General features: G+C 38.2%; 1 protein-coding gene across 1 annotated transcript; it reads right to left on the reverse strand.

The window, feature by feature from the left end:
• Positions 1 to 212: 212 nt before the first annotated feature.
• On the reverse strand, positions 213 to 17018 carry LOC116307765 (dihydropyrimidinase). The gene is made up of 18 exons (XM_031718070.2): positions 16879 to 17018; positions 14297 to 14391; positions 13759 to 13832; positions 12783 to 12893; positions 11582 to 11659; positions 10726 to 10812; positions 9896 to 9957; positions 9210 to 9290; positions 8311 to 8587; positions 7012 to 7081; positions 6265 to 6365; positions 4877 to 4917; positions 4712 to 4795; positions 3843 to 3929; positions 2843 to 2935; positions 2341 to 2427; positions 1717 to 1891; positions 213 to 850 (listed from the first exon to the last, which is right to left on the reverse strand). The coding sequence occupies exons 1-18, from the start codon at positions 16891 to 16893 to the stop codon at positions 762 to 764; spliced, it is 1707 nt and encodes a 568-aa protein (XP_031573930.2). The 5' UTR covers positions 16894 to 17018; the 3' UTR covers positions 213 to 761.
• Between the last annotated feature and the right edge of the window lie 1317 nt (positions 17019 to 18335).

Raw genomic sequence — 18335 nt, forward strand, 5'->3', positions numbered from 1 at the left:
GAATAAATATAAGAGAAGAACAAAAGTAAAGATAAGTCTGAAAATGTAGCGGAATCATAAGTACATTTGCTTGTATTTGGAAACTTGAATACGTTTAAAATACAATGTTTGAGATATATTCGTCTTTTCCATTGAGCGACACATTTTGATCGATTTTGTTTGACTGAATTCCTCAACCCGCGTAAACAAGACAAATAACATAAAGAAAAGCATTTTCACACAACTCTTTTTATTGTCACGATTATATGCTCAATTCGGATCACCCTAAGAAGAATACCTAAATAACTTACTTCTCCTACGAAGATTAATAGCAGTATTTTTGACATTTTTTCACACACAGCATCAAAAATAGTAATTCAATACCTGCTGTTGTATCTTTGTCTACACACATTGGTTAAAACTAAAATAGCCTTATTTAAAATATATTCACTGGTTTACCAGAAAGAATACCTTTGACAAGAAGCTTGATCAAAATATCCCCAACGCCATCTTGCTTAGTAGCCTGGCCGCTTTATCAAAAACTAGCGGCCATTTTGTCGACAAATGCAAACTTTCAAACTTCTTTTACAAAAAACATTTTGGTTCTACAAATTTTTGCCTTTCTATGTTAAAGTTAAAGAAGGAGAAAAGGAAAACAGTTCCATATATGAAGGTTTATTTTCTCGTGAAAAACAACCTTTCCAGTACAAATACGACCCGGACGGGGACATATTATTTAGTTGTTTTGGCGTGTAAAAGGGTAGCTGGAGAGGAGTTGTCGTTCAACTGAACGAAAGAGACGACGTGCCACCAGGTGGGTTGTGAATGCGAGAAGATGGACGGTATGGAACTTGATCATCTACTTGTTCACCTAAGAAAATAAAAGTCATAAGTTTTGAGCAAATTTTGCTTCGTTTAAGCTGTCGGCAACATCCCCCCCCCCATGTTTCTGTTGCTTGCTTGCTTTCTTTCTTTCTTTCTTTCATTCATTCTTTCTTCCTTCCTTTCATTCATTCCTTCTCTCTCTTTTTCTTTCTTCCTTTCTTTCTTTCTTTCTTTCTTTCTTTCTTTCTTTCTTTCTTTCTTTCTTTCTTTCTTTCTATCTTCTTTCTTGCGTTGACAGCAGAACTCCATAGTTTGACAACGCAGTTTCAGTTTTTTTAGTTATGTTGAATTGCCAACGAAGAGAATATTGTAGCGTATCATGTCCCGTAACGACAACAGAGACACTGTCTCGCAAAAATGTTACAGAAAAGGAAAAAAATCAAAGGGGAAAAAAATGAGAAAATATAAACAAATCAAGCGTCTATTGGCTGTTCCGAGGTTAAAGAAAAAGACTGGGTCGAGTTGGCATTTCGATGCATTGTGCGACTGTTTTGAGGGGACATATTTCCAAAATGGCATCTAATTCGTCTCCTAAAACGATACCAAAATACTGCAAATTCAACTCCACCCATTCTTTTACCCAACTTCGGAATCGCTGATCGGCCGCATTATTTCTACTAATGGTAATCAAATTCTTGCTGGGTGCAACCACGTGACCGAAAAATCCCCGAAAACAGCCGCCATCTTGGTTGATGTAACAAGAGAAACTAAATGAGGAATGCTTTATATAGTCAACCAAAATGGCGCCTATGACGTAACGTCCACACCAAGAATAGGTCCTGGGGCCTAGATTGAGGTGAGCCCCAGTTACTAATGACATTCAAGACAGGAAAAACAGGTTTGACAACTAACCTGAGAGTTGAAATCCTGATTTGTGGAGATCTCTGTGAGCAGATTTCTTCTGTTCGTTTTGGTCCTGGTTTTTCCTTTGTGCAGGGGATCTGACAACGCGTGCTGTGGCTTCTTCACTAGGCGTTTCTACAGGACCTTTGTACGGCTCCCGCTCTACTTTCTGAGGGACCCATTTCTTGAAAAAATATAGAACAAAAAGTGTGACTAATAAATCTACGTTCGAGTTATTAAAATTTCAGCCAATATCGAGGCCGTTCGTAATGTTTAAAACTGCATTAACCTTTAAAAGGTCAAAGTCGGCAGATATACTGACTAGCATTTTGCTGACAAGCAAAATTTTCGTATTTTTGCCAAAAGGTAGGAAATTCGTATATGGTACATTACTTTACTCCTACCAAATAAATGTATCTGGTGATGCACGTGTTTGTACTACTTAAGCCTTGCAATCAAGTCTAGATTTTAAGATATTGAACGTGGCTTCGTAAATTTGTTTGCGTTGGGGTTCTTGTGTCATAACGGATGAGAAAGACTGGATTCGTGAGGAGTTTTTTTTTTTTTCAAGACAAACAATGTTTAATTCATGGGGGGAGGGGTTGTAATTTAGTAACTAATAAAACTACTTACCCTATCCCTAACATGTACACGGTTGTACACGTAGCTTGAGAAGGGAGGCGTCTTGATAAAACGGCCTGAACCACGTACCACATTCAGCTGAAACATCAAACAAAAGGTAAAAAGTGAAGTAACCATGGCAGCTACCGTTGCCTAGCACAAGGGCGGAGGCATTATAGTAAAGCAATAGAAGTTACCATGGTAATAGGCAGTTTGCATGATGGCGTCAATTTACTGCAACTACCAAAATGCTTTTTTTGCGAATTTTCTTTCTTATTCAAGTTTGTGTTTCCTCATGAGAATAGCAAGACAATTGGTGCTTATTAACTGAACAAAAGAAAGTGTGCAAGGGATTCTGGTAGTGGTAGTAAATGACACAATAATGGAAGTGAAGTGACCTATTCCGGTTGCCAAACACCCGTTATAATAAACGTTTACAGAACTCAAAGTTCTGCAAAACTATGTTAGTGGAAATGACGTCAAGTTTGTGACGTCTGACTTCCGGTGCCCATACCTCTCCATTTTCATAGACCACACGTCCTTGGCTGATGGTGACCAGGGGTACCCCATGACACTTCATGCCTTCAAAGATGTTGAAATCAACAGCCTGCAGCAAACAAGACACAGAAAAGTCATGAGATGCAAATAAGATGACGAGCATTGAACCGACCCAACAACCTCACTATGATTCTTAAAACAAAAGAATATCTCATTAACATATTTTGGCCACCACTCCCCATGAGGAGCTCTCGTTAGGTTCCCTCCATACGCACTACAACTACATTCTATATTTACAACATACACAACTCGATTCACTCAACTCACATGTTGCTTTTTTACGGAGGGAGGAAACCGGAGATCCCGGAGAAAAACCCTCGTGGCAAGGGAGAGAACAACACACCAAACAAACTCAACTCACATGTTGATTTTTATGGAGGGAGGAAAACCAGAGAACCTAGAGAAAAACCCTTGTGGCAAGGGAGAGAACAACACACCAAACAAACTCAACTCACATATGATCCAGTCTGAGCTAGGGCTCCAGGCCGCCGGACCACAGTGGTGAGAGGCGAGCTGTAAACCCCTACGCCACCTATGCCACCGCATCACTCCACGTACTCTTCAATGAGGTGCACTCCACACGCATTACCACTACATTCAATAATTACAAAACACAGAACTTAACTAAAACCAATATGAAGTAAACAACGAAGTCTCGATCTCGTCACATACAAACAACTTAGATGTTATCTTTACTGTGGGAATGAAACTATTTGATTGGCTGAGGTCAATTTCTGCTCTCTCCTCATTGGCTCAAGTTTTCACTCTACATTGTGATTGGGTAGCTAAATATGGCCTCAGGTTTTCCTGCTGAAACTCCATTTTTATTTCGGCGAGAGAGAAAAAAATAGTCTCCTTTTCCTTGTGAATGTCGATCCAGCGAAAGAAAAAGAGACGGAGACTTTGTCATCAGGAAGTCCCAGGTTTAATGTCCACAAAGAAAGAATTCACCTGACCTGGTGATGGGTTTTGGCGGAAATGACTCGTGTTGCGTCGGGATCCCAAACGACGATATCAGCATCTGAACCAACTGCGATCCGACCCTGGAGAAAAAGGAAAAAATAAAATGAACAAACGAGATTGAATGAGAAAAAAAGGGCCTGAGAAGGAATAAAAAGAGATGGGAAAGAAACGGCTATATCAAGGTGAGAGAAAGGGAGAAGAAAAATTGGAGGAATAGAAGGGAAGAAGTAAATAGAAGAGAAGAATGAAGGAAAGAGTGTGTAACGAAGAAAGAAGGACGATAGGAAGAAATGAAGGGAAGATGGAAATAAGGAAAGGAAGAAAGGTAGAGAGGGACGCTGCGATTGCTAGAAAGAGGGAAGGTAAGGGAAAGCAGGAGAAACGGGCTGGAGGGAGGATGGAAGAAGGGATGGATGGAAGGATGGAAGGAAGCATGGAAGGAAGGAAGGAAGGATGGAAGGATGGAAGGGACGATGGAAGGAGGGAGGGAAGGATGAAAAGATAGAAGGAAGGATGGAAGGAAGGATGGAAGGAAGGATGGATGGAAGGATGGATGGAAGGATGCACGGAAGGATGGAAGGAAGGATGGATAAAAGGAAGGATGGTAGGAAGGATGGAAGGATGGAAGGGACGATGGAAGGGAGGGACGATGAAAGGAGGGAGGGAAGGATGAAAGGATGGAAGGAAGGATGGAAGGAAGGATGGAAGGGAGGATGGAAGGAAGGAAGTTGAGCTGTGAAGAAAGAGGGAAAGAAAACAGAAATATGAGAGAAGGGATGGAAGGCTCACATCTAATACAACAGGAACTAACGTTTTTACTTAAAATGTCCTCAATGGCTCATTTTCTTCGGGTTTTACTTACCTTCTGTGGATAAATGTTGAAGATCTTGGCTGCAGTAGTGCTAGTTACAGCTACAAAGCGACATGGATCCATTTTACCAGATTCCTAGAACATTTAAAAACAATAAGAATTTGAATTTTTGCAACAAGAAATGAAGGGGAACTTTTAAAAACGTTTACTTCTTACCACTCCTTTCTCCCACAAGACAGACATTCTATCTTCCACACCTATGGATAGGAATAAGTAAAAGTTTTGTTAAATAGATTGAGAGGCATTAAAAAATGACAATTATAATAATAATTATAATAATTTTATTAACTTATATTGCGCGCTATCCATATAATTGATCTAACGCGCATTACAATATAATTACAAAAATATAACAAATAAAATATATACAGTAAACTATATAAAGCTAATAAATCATAAATAGCTCTAAAAATATCTAAGTATTTCAAATGCAATATATTTCAAATGCAATATATATATATATATATATATATGTATATGTATAAAGCTAATAAAATTTGAAATTCAATTTAAAATTCAATAACCATAAGCTTCTATAAAAAGATGTATATTATATATTAGTGATATCACGAAGCTCGCGCGGAAGCTTATTCCACAACTTAGGAGCTGCTACATGGAAAGACCTATCGCCAAGGGTAGCTTTAGCAGTCATAATGCGGATGACAATCATCAATTGCAACTCAAAATTGGCGAGCTTTTTGGAGAAGAGGGGAGTGCTTTTTAGAGGCTGGGGGCTTGATAGATTTTCCTGATTTTTGGAATTCATAATTACTTTTGTTCACAATCAGTCTACAGGCCTACAGAGGTAGAGGACCACACTGTTTCATAGGGGTAGGGGCTTATTCCTAGACCCCTTGCAGCATGTCGGAATGCAGCTCAATTTGCAGGACATCACAATAGGTTTCCAATTCTCAAGAGATTGAAACTCCTTTGTCCTCCAAATTGTGCAGCTTTGATGTCACATTCAAAAGGTCTATTAGAGGCTAGAGGCTAATTGATTTTTTGGTGAGTCAGGACTGGGGACTTGAAAGAGGAAATACAGTATCTTTATTGCTTCTAACTCCTCTCTCGTTCCTAGTTCTTCTCTGCCATAAAATATAACACAGTAAATCCAACAGAGAATATATGGGGTAGCCTGCGGAGATGGCTATGGTCATCAGAGAAATATTATAGAAATTAAGACTTAGGGAGACTGTGTGTGAGGAAGGGGTGGAGATAAGGAAAAGAGAGGCTGCATACAAGCAGGGGGGGGGGGGGGGGAGATCAAGATAAGGGAGGCTGTGTGTGAGCAGGGCGGAGATCAAGATAAGGGAGGCTGTGTGTGAGCAGGGGGGAGATCAAGATAAGGGAGGCTGTGTGTGAGCAGGAGGGAGATCAAGATAAGGGAGGCTGTGTGTGAGCAGGAGGGAGATCAAGATAAGGGAGGCTGCCTTATCATACCAAGCAGGGGGTTCCAGTGCAGGTGCAGGGGGAGAGAGATAAGGATAAAAGAGGCTAGGTGCAGGGGGGGAGGTACAGATATGTTGAAGGAATAACTTAATTACCATTGATTCCATTGGGAATCTTTCTGAAGTCATCTTTCCCGATAGCTTTCTGTTTACCACTGAAGGTACAGTTGTCAGTTCCCACGCACTGAAGATCATCACTAAATGCAAAAAAAGAATCAATTGAAAAACTAATCAAAGTTGGAGTAGTTGTGCAGTGCACTTGAGGTGAATTTTTCGCATGGCTGTGAAAAGCTCAGTGCCTTAATGAAGAAGTGCCTTGACTGTGATGTTTGCTAGAATTGGTTGGCTTTTTTCCTCATGCAATGTGACCTGTCTGCACCATGTTTATGCCGTGTTCGAGGTATTTTATTGGATGGAGAGTAAGTTCTCGTGCAATGTGATTGGTCTGGTATTCCTTGGGATGTCACGGCTGTGTTAGTGTTGTGAGCTTTTTAGTCATACGAAAACCAGGGTTCGTGCTGAGGTAACCAATTAAAATTAAAGGGCTATTCAAGGAGTATACAAGGAACCAAACAAATTTGCAAGGAGAATGTTCAGCTAACTATGCCAAGGTTTTACACAGTGGTTGCACATGGCCAACTTTCAGATTTTCCAATCTTTCTGACTAGATCTATTTCAGAGCCATGCAAGTAATGATCAAAGCAAAAATTCAAGGTGTTTCGCTAAAATTACTGCAAAACTCAAGAGCTTTTCGAGCGCCCTTGAAAACGTGAATTAAATTCAAGGAGTTTTCAAGGAGTTTAAGGAGTAGCACGAACCCTGGAAAGCTACTCTAGTACATACTCTGCCAGTAAGTTCATGAGATGGTCAGGTGTGGTTGGGTCAGGACGAAGAGGAGGTGCCATCACATGACCTGTAAAACAGATCAGACAAACCTGGGATTAGTAACCATGACAACACAACAAAAACAGTTAACTTAAATAAACAGTAATGATGAAAAGGTAAATTATACACTGTGAAAAAATGAAAAAACTGACGTTTCGGACGCTAGTCCTTCGTCGGAGTAAAAGAGAAAGAAGTGGTAGAAAGGAGTGTATATATGATAGAATAAGACAAAAGAAACCAATGAGAACAAGGTAGGCAAGGAAACAAAAACAAACAATCAAAAGACAAAAGAAAAGGTTAGTTGAAAGTAAAGCGTTCATTAATAATCATAATAAATGTTAAATGTCATCTTTTCACGGTGTATAATTTACTCTTGTATCTTTACTGTTTCATTAGAAACACCGACGCAGCTCACACTAGTTTTTAGCTAGTTATATCTTTTTAACTTAAATAAAATACGATTTTCAAGCAGGGAGGAAAACTAAAGAATCTGGGGGGAAAATGCTCAAATCACATATTATGTACCATGGTCATCATCATCATCATCATAATCACCACCATAGTCACTACCACTACCACCACAATGATGATCATCATCATCTTAAATCAATTTCATCATCACAACCACAATCCTCTTTAAAAAATCCTTTTTTTCACGAGGATAGCACTTAATAGCTAGTTGCTAACAAACCTGTGGCCCTCATTCTATGATCGAATCGGAATTTAGAAGTTGATTTTTGCGGAGGGAGGAAAAGCAGAGAACCCGGAAAACCCTCGAAGCACAGGAGAGAACCAACAAACAACTCTACTCATATACAACACTGAACCCGGCGGGACTTGAACTCGGGTTGCATTGATGAGAGGCAGGCGCTCACACTGCTACGCCACCCGTACTTCCCTTCTCATCCTCATCATGATAAATAATAATAATAATAATAATATATTATTATCATTATCATCTGATCATCATCATCACCACCACCATGTCTGGCTAGAATTGGAACTTGTCCTGTCAAATGTTTCCCTTGCCAGTCATTTTGACCAGTTATGTTGAGTCAGAAATGAATGATGGCCAAGTTGAAACTAATTTGGCTGTTCATTATGACTGGTGACTGGCAAGAGTTTGTATTTATTCCTGCACAGGATGTCATGACCATGAATATCACCGCTGCCAATGATGATCATCATCATGGTGTCGATGGTAGCAGCAGCAGCAACAACAAACACATTTAAACATGGTTATTATGTGTAATATACCTGCGGCATGTCTCCAACAAGTGTTCCAATAATTTGTGCCATTAGTACCGAGACCAGCAGCAATAGGCTCACCAAACACTACATTTCCTCTCTGTCGAGCTTCTGTAATGACTCTGGCAGCACTCTTGCTCATGACGTGAACAACATATAGAGGACAATTGACTCTATTTGCTATTGTGACTGCTCTTTGAGTTGCCTCAGCTTCCACTTCCTCTGGGCGGCACATTTCATGACCTTCAGGACCAGTAATGCCCAACTTTATCATCTCGTTTGCTCCCTGAATAATAAAAGAGTAAGACAAAAGACAGTTATCCCATAAAAATGAAATAAACTGACGGCTGGCTGGCCAGTTGCTGCATTTTGTTAAATCTTAGCTAGAAATTTTTAAACCTGGAGAAAAACCCTCATGGCAAGGGAAAGAACAACACATCAAACAAACTCAACTCACATGTTGATTTTATGGAGGGAGGAAAACCAGAGAACCTGGAGAAAAACCCTCGTGGCAAGGGAAAGAACAACACATCAAACAAACTCAACTCACATGTTGATTTTATGGAGGGAGGAAAACCAGAGAACCTGGAGAAAAACCCTCGTGGCAAGGGAGAGAACAACACACCAAACAAACTCAACTCACATGTTGATCTTAACACAGGGAGGAAAACCAGAGAACCTAGAGAAAAACCCTCGTGGCAAGGGAGAGAACATTGCATCAAACAAACTCAACTGACATATGTGGCTCATTGGGAATCAAAACTGTAACTCCAGTCTTCAACTACGCAGCAGTGAGAAACAGCACAATATGTGTAGCAGTGGACTCCACCCAATCTCTTCCGCTATCTCTAGTACACACCTCCCCTGCATCACACGCACACTTACACACACAGTGATGTATAATGTACCTCATCAATAAGGTGACCGTTCTCAGCATGCACCATAGCAAGAGCTCCTATCTCTTTACATCTCTTGTAGCAAGGAATCATCTGGCAAAAAGAAATATAGAATTCATTTACTACACGGCACACTTTCTGAAATATTATAAACATATTCTGCAATTTGCTTTAGGGAAGCGAATGAAAAGAATAATGAGAGAGAGGGAGGGAGAAATTTAAGGGAATGAAAGAAAGAAAATAAGATAAGATAAGGAGAAAAGGAAAGTGGGAAGAAATTTCCTCCAGTTTACCATCATTTTTGTTATCTAGCCTTTAAAATGTTGTGGACTCACAAGGCGTACATGTAGCCGAGGGAGTTCACAACATATTTTGACGGCTAGATGACGAAAAAAGTGGTAAATAAGAGAACATACCAAAGAATACTGGAGGAAATTGTTTTTTTTAACCAGAAATAAATTTAAACTCTACTACAAACACAAGGGTAAAATTTGAAATAAAAACTGTGTTTTAAGTGTGCACATGATTTGCTGACATAATTTATCGGTACGTCATCCTATTTCCCCTGGCTCTACAACCAATCAGAAAGCAAGAAAATTTACAATAGTGGTAAAAATAATGCTTCATCTTTTTTGACTGTAAGTTTAAAGCATCTCCTACACGTTCTATAACTCCAGAAAAGTTAATACATGACATACCTCGTGATCTTCCAACATCAAAACACCTTTGTAAGCCATGAAGGTTTTGAAGGAGTTTATACCTGAACACAACAAATCAAAACATTCATCATTAGCAAATAAGGAAAAATGTCTCAACTCTAGCCTGCGTAGCGGTCTAAATTGGGAGGCAGGAGAGGGGAAGGGGAGGGGGGCCTGTGGAGGAGTGAGGGAGGATCTCCCCCTCCCCCCTTTGGGCTGCTACGCAGGCTATCTCAAGTCCTAATAATACAGTACCAGAAAGAACATAGTCATGATGAAAATAATAAGCCTGGGGAAGCATCGGTGGTGTGTGCTACTAATGTGCCACCTCTCATCAATGCGGCCCACCTCTGGTTCAAGTCCTGCCAGGCATGGTGTTGTATGTGAGTAGAGTTGTTTGTTGGTTCTCTCCTGTGCTTCAAGGGTTTTCTCCAGGTTCTCCAGTTTTTCTGTTTCGGCCGAAACATGTTAAGTAGTAAAAACCTCAGTTTAAAAAGCATTATCTGTTATTTTCGTTTTTTTTTTTTACCTCCTTAGAAATCAACTTCCAACTGTCAAGGAATAACTCAAAGTTTAAGCTATATAAAATAAATCTCTTTATTTAAGTTTCTAGTTGTTATGTTCTTGAGCTTTTGCACTAATTGGGGACACTTTTCGCTCACATACACTACCACTACATTCAATGTACTATGCACACAACGCTCAACTCACAATGTTGATTTTCACGGAGGGAGGAAACGGGAGAACCTGGAGAAAACCCTTGTAGCATAAATAGAGAAAAGGTGGGAAGATTGGTCTTTGATTATCTAGAAATTTGATCAACACTTTACCTTTATCTCGGACAATGATCCCCATCTCATCAGCAATTTCATCTGACCACCAAGAGACTATCATGTGGAAGGCAAAATCACAACAGGCTGAAAGATGTAACGAGAATACAATATGTTATTTTGAGATTGTTAAAAACCCTTTGAGTTGAAGGTTTTCAATCAGCTGATAAAAGTATTCGAATCTTATAATCTTCTCCGAATGCTGGTCAAACATGGACCACCATGTGCTGTCAGCCAGAAAGAATCATACTAAAACCCTGGGGGGGGGGTACTCTTGCCCATTTAGAATAGGGGTGTGCCGCTGAGCCCTGACCCGGTTCCAGAGTAAAATTGCTGAAATTCATACCCTGTTCCAGAGCAAGATCGCTGAAAACCAAACCCTTTTCCGGTATTGCAAAAATAGATACCCTGTTTCAGAGAGGAGAGAGCGTGATTTAATCTACCCTGTCCCAGAGCGAGAGCGATTTTATATACCCTGTACCAGAGTAGAATCGCTGATGACCATACCCTGTTTGGCAGCACGTACCCCTATAGCGAATATAGGGCAGTACCCCCCCCCCCCCCCCCCAGACTAAAATGAAACTCAAGCACAAAGCATGATGGGAAACAGAGTACTTACGATTTTTCAGCTCCTCTAAAAATCCCTCTGACAATTTTTCCTTTGACATTTTGTATGGAAATGTGAGCATTTCAACAGAAGAAAATAACAGCATATTTGTTTCTGATAATTCTATTGATTTCCTTGTTATGTGTATAGTACTCGATTTCCCATCATGCTTTGTGCTAGAAATTCGTGCTCGTGCATATTCCCTATTGAATACTGGCGTAAAAAGGAACATGTTTTGGACAACTGTACCTTTTTCAGTTGCCCAGCCCATCCATCTGTCATAGGCTTCAAGCAAAGATTCACCCTTTGCAGGAGCAACAAAGTCAACTATAAAATAACAAAAAAAGGACATTATATCATTATACGAAACAAGATACTTAAGTTGCTGACACATGGTGCAACATTGCTTGCAACATTGCATGCAACGGGAATGTTGCACCGTGTGTCTACCCCAAACTTGTTGCACAAAACGTTGCATGCAACAAATCTGAAGTCAAACAGCGATCTACTCTTAGACATTTCGCGGAACGACTTTCATCATGTGTACATGGCTGCAACACTTTGAAATTTCCAGCCAGTCAGTTTGCACCAAATTTATAACTGCTGCAGGCTGACACAAGCGATGTTGCGTGATCATGTTACAATGTGTGCCACCCCAATTCAAATTTGTTGCTTGCAATGTTGCGTGCAATGTTGCATGCAATGTTGCACCGTGTGTCAGCACCTTGAGTAGACGGAGCAAGGGAATAAAGGTGGTCCGGGTAGTGTACTTGATTCTCAACTCTGGTGTCTTGGGTGTGATTTCTGGACTTGGCATCAAATGTGAGGGACGTTTTTTAGGTCTCCCTTGATTTGAGGGCTTTTCTATCATGGTAAATATACACATTTCCCCCCTTCACTAAACCCAACAAGTAAATCTTAATTTAATCAGTTCCCCTCTAATCTGATTTAGATCAGATTAGAGATTGTTTCAGGGTTTGATCTGTGAGTTAGCCATGAACTGACATAGATCAGCTCAGAGGTTGTTTCAGGGTTGATCTGTGAGTTAGCCATGCCCTGACTTAGATCAGCCCAGAAGTTGTTTCAGGGTTGATCTGTGAGTTAGCCGTGCCCTGACTTAGATCAACCTTGAGATAAACCTTCAGGTTGATCTGTTAGTTAGCCATGGCTTGACTTAGATCAACCTTGAGATTGTTTAAGGGTTGGAATTGTGAGTTAGCTGTGCCCTGACTTAGATCAGTCAAGAAATCGTTTCAGGATTTCATCTTGAATTAGCTAGGGTTCAATCTTTGAGTTACTAGTCATACCTTGACTGAGTTGGAGGTTGTTTCAGGGTTCTATCTGTGAGTGAGCTGTGCCCTGACTTAGATCATCCCAGAAGTTGTTTCATGGCATCAATTTAAAATTTAACACAAAAGAATGACATCCCTATTAGTTTTGAAAAACTTACTTATCATGGTTGTACCCCCAGCAACAGCAGCTCTGGTGCCGATATAAAAGTCATCAACAGAGACCATGCCCATAAAGGGAAGCTGAAAATGAGTGTGTGTATCAATACCACCTGTAATATTAAAATAAGATAGAAATTGGGAAGTTAATATTTGAATGCTCAAGGGGGATGGGGTGCGTATCAATACCACATGTAATATGAAAAATAAGATAGGAATTGAGAAGTTAATATTTAAATGCCCAATTAAGACAGGGGTAGGGTGCGCTGCTAATCTACCACAACAATAATAATAGATCTTTGTATTGATACGGCTGCCATCTTGAATTATGGGATGCTGAGATGCTATAATCCTAAATGAGCTAAGGAATGCTGTTTTTTTGAAAGTGATGTTTTGAAAGAAGACATAACTTGAAAAAAATTGTTTTAACTTCAACAGATGTGAGCATGCATAATCACAGGCACTTATACAATCAATTTCTTGTTCATAGATATCCAGCCAATCAGTGTGCATTATATCGTGGCTATAATATTGTAAACTTAATAGAGGTTTTGCACCACCACGTGACGGCAGCCATGTAGATAGCAGGAACAATATAATCGTTTTATATGAGAAAGAACTCAATTCCCAAGAGCACCGGGACTTTATTGTTCTGCCATCTAACCATAGGAAGCCCAAGATGTATTATGGGCGCCGACACGTGATGGTGTAAAGCCTCTATGATGAACATTGTCATTGAGAATATAGAGAGTTATCACTCACGTTACAAGGCAGTCATATTGGAGTACCAAACAATAGAAACTTTCTGCGCAGTATTTGCATAAAAATAGAGTTCAATTCCCGGAGGATAGAAAATGTATTGTTTTGGTACACCAACGTGGCCACTGTGACGTCACGTGAAAACGCTCTATATGAAAAACGACACAAAAGAAAAGAAACAAAAGAAAATGATTTGAGAGGAAAAGAATACTGTGTTACCTGGAATTACCAGTTTCTTGTTTGCATTGATTACCCTGGTGTCTCCTGGCGTAACAATGGACTTGCCAATCTCCCTGAAGAACCAAACATTCTTAATAACAATATATATACACTTATTTCATAAAAATGTTGTCAGACGCGGATCTGAAATCTGAGACCAAAGAGCACGCTGCAGATCAGCCCAGAGATTGTTTCAGGGTTTGATCTGTGAGTTAGCCGTGCCCTGACTTAGATAAGCCCAGAGGTTGTTTCAGAGTTTGATCTGTGAGTTAGCCATGCCCTGACTTAGATCAGCCCAGACGTTGTTTCAGGGTTTGATCTGTGATTTAGCCATGCCCTGACTTAGATCAGCCCAGACGTTGTTTCAAGACTTGAACTATGAGTTAGCCGTGCCCTGTCCCAGATCTGCCGAGGTTGTTTCAGGGTTCGACCAGTGAGTTAGCTGTGCCCAGTAGAGTTGATAAAAAAAGTATAAATGAAGTTTACAGGCATTTTAGTATCATCAAAAAGCATTCATTCAAGATAATTCAAAACTTACTTGATAATTCCATTTTCTACGTAAATATCAGCCTCGAACATCTGGTCATCATTGACAATTGTTCCTCCCTTGATGAGGAGGCGGTCTTTGTGTGCCTTCGTAAAACGATATGAATACATGTAGTTTGTACGGCTGACTTATATTATCATCATTTAGCATCACCATCATTGACTGTTGTATTTATCACCATCACCATTATCATCACCACCAACAACATGCGATCACTGTGTCATCACCATAATCACCATCAATATCTTATTATTGAACCATCATCACCACCATCGACACCACCATCATCTAATCTTTGCACCAGCACCATCGAATCATTCCATCAACATCATCCCCACTATTATCCAATCATCAGTCATTATCAGCATTTTCATCTAATCATTGTATCAATAACATGAACATCATATCTCATCATATCCATCCTATCCTTGCATCAACATCGTCATCACCATCACCATTATCATCATCCCTGACATCTAATCAATACATGAACATCATCATCATCACTACAACCACCATTCTATATTTGCATCATTAACATCAACATTTAGTCATTCTGTCAACATCATCACCATGCACCACCATCTAATCTTTGAATTATCATCATCATCACCACCCAATCTTTGCATCATCATCATCTAATCATTGCATCAACATATTCATCATCTCCACCACCACCACCACCATCCAATATTTGCACCATCAAAATCTAATCATTGCATCATTGAGTTGAGTGCCCTTCTGCTTTGTAATAACTATGATACACATTGTCACAATATAGAAAGTTTATATTCTCTAGTATTATTAGCGCAATACTCAGGTCTAACGTCTCGTTTCAGGGGCTCCCAATTGTTTTGTCTTATTATTAGTAGTTTCACTCAAGTTTGGTTTGTTTACAGTGTTCAATTGTCTGAACTTCAAACAATACATGTTACAACAAAGAGTGTTAGCTATATAAAAAAACTTTCAAAAATTTATCCCAAACATTTCAGAAATTTTAGCTTTCATTTTACAAATGCTTTAAACAATTTCAAAAACAGATTTCAAGACAATTTTAAAGATCATTTGTTTTTGATTTTTTAAAAATACATTATTGAAGAGAACAAACCTAACAAAGCTTCAAAACTCTAAAGGTGCAAAGAATTGAGTGGAAAACAAATCAAGTTAAATATTTTTTAATTTTTTAATTTTGAACAGTTTTCTAAGCACTACTTTGTATGTATGAATAAATTGAATAAACCTTTTTTGAAAAGAAAATGTTACTTACACATACTAGGAAAACCAAAAAGACCTCTTATTTTGTGAAAAAAAATATTTTTTCAAAATTGTATTTGAGAACAAAAATTAATAAAATATGAATAACGGTCTTTTAAAGATTTTTTCAAGTTGAATTTTGTCTAGAGCTAGAGATACGTACGTGCAAGACTAGTGCATAAAGGTCAAAAACCATTTGGTAATCAATTAGATGCTAAAATATACGGTTAAAAATACAAAAGACCAGCTGAGGATCCCAGACTACAGCATATCATATATCAAGTCTGTACCACTAAATATGATTTTTTACATTAAAAAAATTCCGTAGATCAAAATGACTTTGGCTATAATTTATTGAGCTCATGAAATTTTTTGCACAAAAGTTAAGGTCTTTCTTTAAATACACTGATCAATTGAAATTTTTATGCAAATATGAAATATTCCAGCTTTCTAAGCAAATCTATTATTGATAAAGCAATCATCAACTATCAAAGGCTTGGATCTTTACGCTTGATAAAAAAATAAGAAAAATAAAGACGAAAACTTTAATTTTTGGAGACTTCATCAGTAAAGCTCTATATGTAATAAGGACTTACAACCATTTGTTTTGTTTATATTTTTTGTATTTTAAACAGATGTTGGTTTTTATTATATTTTTGGCATGTCGGGTACTCTTCCGTGGTTTGGAAGCATTTGAATGAGTTAATTTGAGGTTATAGGATATGAAAAGAAAGCTTATAAATTAGCTTAAAAAAGCTTATGTTTAGATTGAAGAAAGCTGGTTGTATATCTTATAAAGTTATGCATGACTTCGCTGATCCACGCTGCATAAACCTTTACTATAAACCCGCCAAAAATCCCCCGATTCTTAAATTATGAAAACGTAGGATATATGCCAAGCTTAAATAATGTATTGAGAGTTCAGATTACTACATAGGAGACTTTTTTTGAAGAACAAAAAGTAATTACGGTATTATAAAGCCATGCATATGTTAATACTGTAGGTAAATAAAACGAATACCTGCTCTACGCTTGCAGACTTTCTGAAAATCATTTCTCCTTCAGACACCAAATTTATAAAATAAACTAGCTATTTCAAAAGACTTATGAATCAACTGCTTAATAAAAATAGAGAATTAGCTAAGAATCGAGGAATATTTTGAAGGATTCAGTGAGAAGTTTGGTCAAATCCAACGCCTTAAAAATCAAAATCCAACTCAGATCACGTTACTTTGAACTCAATCAAGATATTTTTTCTCGACTTTTTGAGAACGAGGACTTATCTTAGAGATTATTTATAGATTAAATAAACTACTCACCATCGCAGAAGTCATTTTGACAGGATTCTAGAGTCTTTTTTCTGAGTTAAGTGAAGATGAGTGTGAGCTCAACTGTGATCAAAAACCCGCCAAAGTCTCGTATACATTTGGGTTATCACGAGGTCGTGTAGACCACTGGGATGGATTGGAAAATCAGGAACGGAACAATAGACTCCGGACCTTAAAAAATCTAAAGATCGGCTGATTTCGCAAATGATTTAGTCCAGTTTATGGATTCAGTGTCAAAATCCTAAAATTAAGGATTCGGAGTAAAACAATTGTCCATTTGGTCGTGCAAATGCAGCAGATTGCGGTTTTATCCATTCATTGGTTCGGATTTCGGTTTTTGATCGCTATAGGCTTCGGATCGCAGGATCGAAAACCTCTTCAGAATATTTTCAATATTTGTTTTTGTTGAAAATTCTTAATGTTTGTTCTTGCTGGTCGAGATAAAAAGTACAAGGAAACTGTCAAGTTATTTGAGGATTGATATTCGTGCATTTTTTTCCGGATACGGACGGATTCAGGTAAAAATTTTAACGGATCGAAGGATTTGCATACACCTGTTCATCCCCTCTCCGTGTAATAATCGTCAAGCGTTTTAAATTATGTAAGGCTTAATATTTTTTAACAGAAAATTAAACAGAAAAGAGGGAAAAAATTGAACTTTTACAGTAAAAGATTTTAGTTTATGTCCAAGATAAATAATGGAATAGAAAGGACTCGGGAACGTGGAATTTTAGGATGTATTCTTTTTTAATCCTAAGTTTTGGTCATATTATTATTTTATTCCAAAAATAATTAGTCACAGCCATTTTTCTGGTTTAGAAAATTAAAAGGATAAAAGCTAGAAATTTTTTTCTATACATTTGAAATATCTGAAATGCTCAGGTGACTCGCTTTGATTTCAAAACAATCCTACAGCAGTAAAAACGTATTATAAAATTTATAGTAAACGAAATTAATTCTTCTTTGCAGAACCATGCTTAGTTATTTCAGTTCAAGTTACGATTTTCCACTGATAGTTTTCCGACAAAAAAAAAAAAAAAAACACTTTTGAAAATAATATTATTTTCAAATTCCATGTAATTATTGATTCTTTAGCACTAAAATTTTCTAAATGACACTTGCTATTCATACCATTTCGAGTTTTTTGTCACCGGTTTTCGGAAATATAAATGAATTTATTTTTATGGGCACTTGGTGTATTTGAACTCAATTATGCTTCATTTTTTAGAGTTAGAAACTTACCCAGGAAATAATAACCTAAATGAGAATAACCTAAAAAAAAACTTGAAGTGTTCTTGCCGGTTGAGTGCCTAGCACTGTAATTTGTTCTTGAAAGGACTAAAAATCATTCGAAATTCTCTATAAATTAAAGTAGCTTTATCAGAAATCCCTTCAACTTCAGCCGTTTAATGACCGGCCGGCCACGTGTAGCTACGTGTAAAGATGCT

Source organism: Actinia tenebrosa, unplaced genomic scaffold (assembly GCF_029948245.1).
Source record: "Actinia tenebrosa isolate PJP-AT-01 unplaced genomic scaffold, QUT_ActTen_1.0 PGA_scaffold7__59_contigs__length_16204524, whole genome shotgun sequence".
Classification (NCBI taxonomy): Eukaryota; Metazoa; Cnidaria; class Anthozoa; order Actiniaria; family Actiniidae; genus Actinia; species Actinia tenebrosa.

Excerpts from the sequence above, each read along its gene's own strand:
- LOC116307765 (XM_031718070.2), bottom strand. Across the intron at positions 3,930-4,711 it reads TCAACATTTATCCACAGAAG|GGTCGGATCGCAGTTGGTTC; the intron begins GTAAGTAAAACC and ends CTTTTTCTCCAG. Across the intron at positions 2,428-2,842 it reads TGGTCTATGAAAATGGAGAG|CTGAATGTGGTACGTGGTTC; the intron begins GTATGGGCACCG and ends TTGATGTTTCAG.